General features: G+C 45.7%; 1 protein-coding gene across 1 annotated transcript; it reads right to left on the bottom strand.

The window, feature by feature from the left end:
* Positions 1-2372: 2372 nt before the first annotated feature.
* Positions 2373-3803, bottom strand: LOC104948139 (pro-neuregulin-3, membrane-bound isoform-like). The gene is made up of 2 exons (XM_010774303.1): positions 2636-3803; positions 2373-2491 (listed from the first exon to the last, which is right to left on the bottom strand). Exons 1-2 carry the CDS (start codon positions 3303-3305, stop codon positions 2373-2375), a joined length of 789 nt encoding a protein of 262 aa, XP_010772605.1. The 5' UTR covers positions 3306-3803.
* Positions 3804-3852: the final 49 nt, after the last annotated feature.

Here is a 3852-nt window from a genome sequence, read left to right on the forward strand (position 1 = left end):
CCCCCCCCCCCCCCACCTTATCACCTGAATCTCCTCTAGAGCACCATTGAGTTCTTTTTAACCAAATCTCTCTCAGAGGGGCGTGGGGAGGGGCTCCTTATTTTCATCTAGATTAACAGACGGAGAATCAGCACTTTGGAAACAGGGCTGAAACAGAGGGGATTATGGGACGCTGCATTGATCTGATTGGTGTTTCAGCCAATCAGAGACAGGTTCTGTATATATCTGAGACCTGTAATATATTGATGAAAAAACGTATAATAGGGGACCTTTAAGCAGACATCAAACAATCGGGTTCACTTCCTACACACTCATAGCTGGAAGTCTGAAAGTCCTTTTTTAATCTTCAAATAACTTTTGTCACTTCCCTCAGACTGTCTGTAAGTGTGTGCTGTAATGGAGACTCCAAGCTCATACAAACTACTCCTCATAGACAGATTAGAAGGCACAGGTTCTACTAGTGCACTTTAAGAATATTATAAGGCCTTCACACTATCCCCATAATTACATGAACAAACAAGCATGAGTCAGTGCTGCAACAACAACAACAAAGGTTATCTTAAATGGCACCATGACAGATTTAGGAGGATTTGTGGCAGTTGCAAATGGTCATGTACAAACTGTTGGTTTGCCATAAGGCGGATAAACAGTCAGACCTCACCTTGTATCATGATGCGTTTGATCTGAATGAATGTGGAGTTAAACCTAATTACTGTAAAGGGCAACATACTTATTGCAAAATGGATATTCTGTTTACCAAATCATCTTCATCATCATCATGGCATGCCACGTAAGAGCCAGTGTATTGATCTCATTGCAATATATGGTCACGGAAACTAGTACAGTTTAGCCTGACAGTGTACAATCACCTGTTACTTGTCATGCAATATGAGTCACATGACCACTTCTAATATTAGTCGTGGAGAACTCATTTCTTGTTGAATCATCATAAATCAATGCGGATCTATTCTGAATATATATTACAACCTTTGTCTATCCGGACTTAAAACAGTTTTGCTGCCTTTCGTGGCAACTTTTTTTACTTTTGAGTTTGCAAAATCTCATGTTGCGTGAACAGGTGGCATCCAATCAGGTTGCAAGGAGACATTTCTGAGAGACATTTTCCCATTTAGGAGCGTTTGTTTATCCCAAAGTATGAGAACTTTAGCATAAGGATTACAAAGATGTTCTTGCGTGAGGCCCATTGAACCATCACTGGCTTCCCATCAACATGTGTTTGACCCACATGAGTACTTCTGCTGTAAGAAAGCACCACTGGCTGTCAGCAGGTAAAATCCCCTAAACCACTAACGCGCCCAAATGTTACACTGGTATTATTAGCAGTGACCGGTCATGTAGAATTATCTCTTTGCAAAAAAGCAAAGGACCTAAAGCAGGGGTGCCCAAACTTTTTCACCGAGAATACAGAAAAATATACATAGTTCTGGGCCGCTCACTAGAGGTATATCGCCTCATAAGTTCAGTATTAAGTTAGCAAAATCAATCAAATGTAGGTACATGATGCTTGTGAGTGTTGGCAGCTCAGCCCTTAAAGCAGAAGCCTCAGATTGATTATAATAAGGAGAAATAGAAAGGGTTTATTTCAAGCTTCTTATAGGAAATAAGTCGATTGGGCTTTTTTCTTATTAACTAAGATTTGTTAGTAAAATGTTTACCAACTTGACTAAATGTATTTGAAAAGTGGTCTTATTAACACATGAATACTACTGTGTGATATATGTTTACATTTATATTCAAGAAGTACAATATAAGACAAGAACAAGTTTCATTTGTGGGCCGTATTCAATTATACTTTTTGAATTTGATGAGGTCCGTAGTTTGGACACCCCTGATCTAGAGGCATCGTCTTCTCATGCTGTGGATCATGTGGATATACACTTTGACCGAGGCTCAGGCCACCACCATGCACACGGTGATGTGACCACAACAGAGACGTCACGGCGGCGAGCCGCCGGCAGACAGACAGTATTAGTGGATGTTTTCCCTGCGGCCGGCGGGCGGATGGAGGGGGCATCAATTAGCCTCCAGCCGGCTCTGACCTTGAAATGGAGCGCAGGAAAACAGGAAGTCTCCCTGTACCACAGCCACGAGTTCCACATTGTGTCCTGCATCATTTATTGATTTTTTCATACCACTGAAGAATGGGCATTGACACATTTTAGGGCTCTTATTGCTTCCAAATAACATCATGAATTTATTGAACGGTGCCCTGCATCATTGTGGTTTAAATCAGGGAGTGTTAATACTTAAGGATGAGCGAGTGAGTGTTAGAAATAATGCATTCACTGCAGGGGTAGAACAGTTGTTTCCTGCACACCTTCAGAGTGTGGAGGAATATTTCAGCAGCTAGGTCATGGGCCTCTTGCTACACTCTGCAAGTCGCAACGTGTCTGCAGGAGACTCTGCCTGACAGAGGAAAGAACGCACCATTTGCAAACACAATGACAAAACAGGGACACACTCAGCTTATCTGTAAAAAAAAAGAAAAAAAAGAAGAAAATCACAGTCCAAGGTTAAGCTTGTGAACCCCATGCTGACATCCTGCATCACGAGAGAGCCTTCTGGAACAAAGGGACATGCTGCGTGAAACGACTAAACTAAGTGAGGCACTTACATTGAGTTGGGATGAAGATGTCGTTTCTCTCCTGTGTTGTCCGAGGGAGGGGAGTCAGCTTTGGGAGGGTGGGCCGCTCTGCGCTGTATTTCAGAGTCACAGAGGCATCAGCGTGAGTCACTCGAGGGGAAACGTACGGCCCTCGTGTGGATTTCTCCTCCATTAAAACCTCAGGACGTCCCGAGGTAATGGCCGTGGTCAAGGAGACAAAAGACGTAGACGACGAGTGAGGGATGGACACAGTCAGTCCCAGCGTGGGGGTCACAGATATGATGATGGGGTCTTGTCCGATGGGTTTGGGGTCTAAGTGTGTGGGGGGTTCGTACTCAAAGATCTTATCCACAAAGACCCACTTGAGGCCGGCGGTGCAGAGGGCTAAACTCAGCAGACAGGCCAGGATGGGAAGGATGCAGATTTTCTCCGAGTGCAGACAATTGTTAATCCGTTCCATCTCTATGCACACACAGCAGGTTCCAGGCAAGGCCACGACTCCCAAAGCCCCCACATGTTCCCCATCACCCTCTGCACCCTCCCCACCCTCGCCAGCTGCCTCCGTCTCCTCTGGTTTCTCCTCTGGTTTCTCCTCGGGGACTTGTCCAGTGTCAACAGTAGAGCTGGTGGGGGAGGCCTGTCCAGGAGGGGGAGAGATGTCCTCCATTCCCTCGGTCATCCTTCTGGGTCACGGAACACCTACACTATTAACTCAGAGCATCACAGTGTCTGCCACCGGTCTCCTCGACTATGTTTTCCATCATGAGGCGGCAGTAAGGTATGAAGAGTGAGCTTGTTAACAGTCTGGGAGGTAGGAAGACAGCCTTCTGCGCACAAGTTCCTCACTCATGCTGTCCCACAGGAAATCTATAAATAGAGGCGTCACAATGGCTGTAAACAAAAAAAAAAAGAGTCCTTAAATGTTCTGCGCGGTGTAGAAGAGAGGCGAAGAGTAGCCCTCACTCACCTGAGCACTTTAGAGTCGGTGTGGAGGTGAGGATGCAGTGCAGAGGATGAGGAGCAGAGGATGAAGAGCAGAAGACGGGACGGCCAGCCACTGCAGAGGAAAGAGGGACATGCTGTCTGAGAGGAGCTCCACGAAGCTGAAAGGCTGAATCACCAGGGAGCGGCAGGTGCCCTTCCTCTCAACGCAGCTACAGAAACAGATGAGTAAGGGGAAAGAGAGAGAATCGTAGAGAGAAGAAGAAGAAGAAGAAGGGGGGGGG

This window comes from Notothenia coriiceps, unplaced genomic scaffold (assembly GCF_000735185.1).
Source record: "Notothenia coriiceps isolate Sejong01 unplaced genomic scaffold, NC01 NC01_scaffold00013790, whole genome shotgun sequence".
NCBI lineage: Eukaryota > Metazoa > Chordata > Actinopteri > Perciformes > Nototheniidae > Notothenia > Notothenia coriiceps.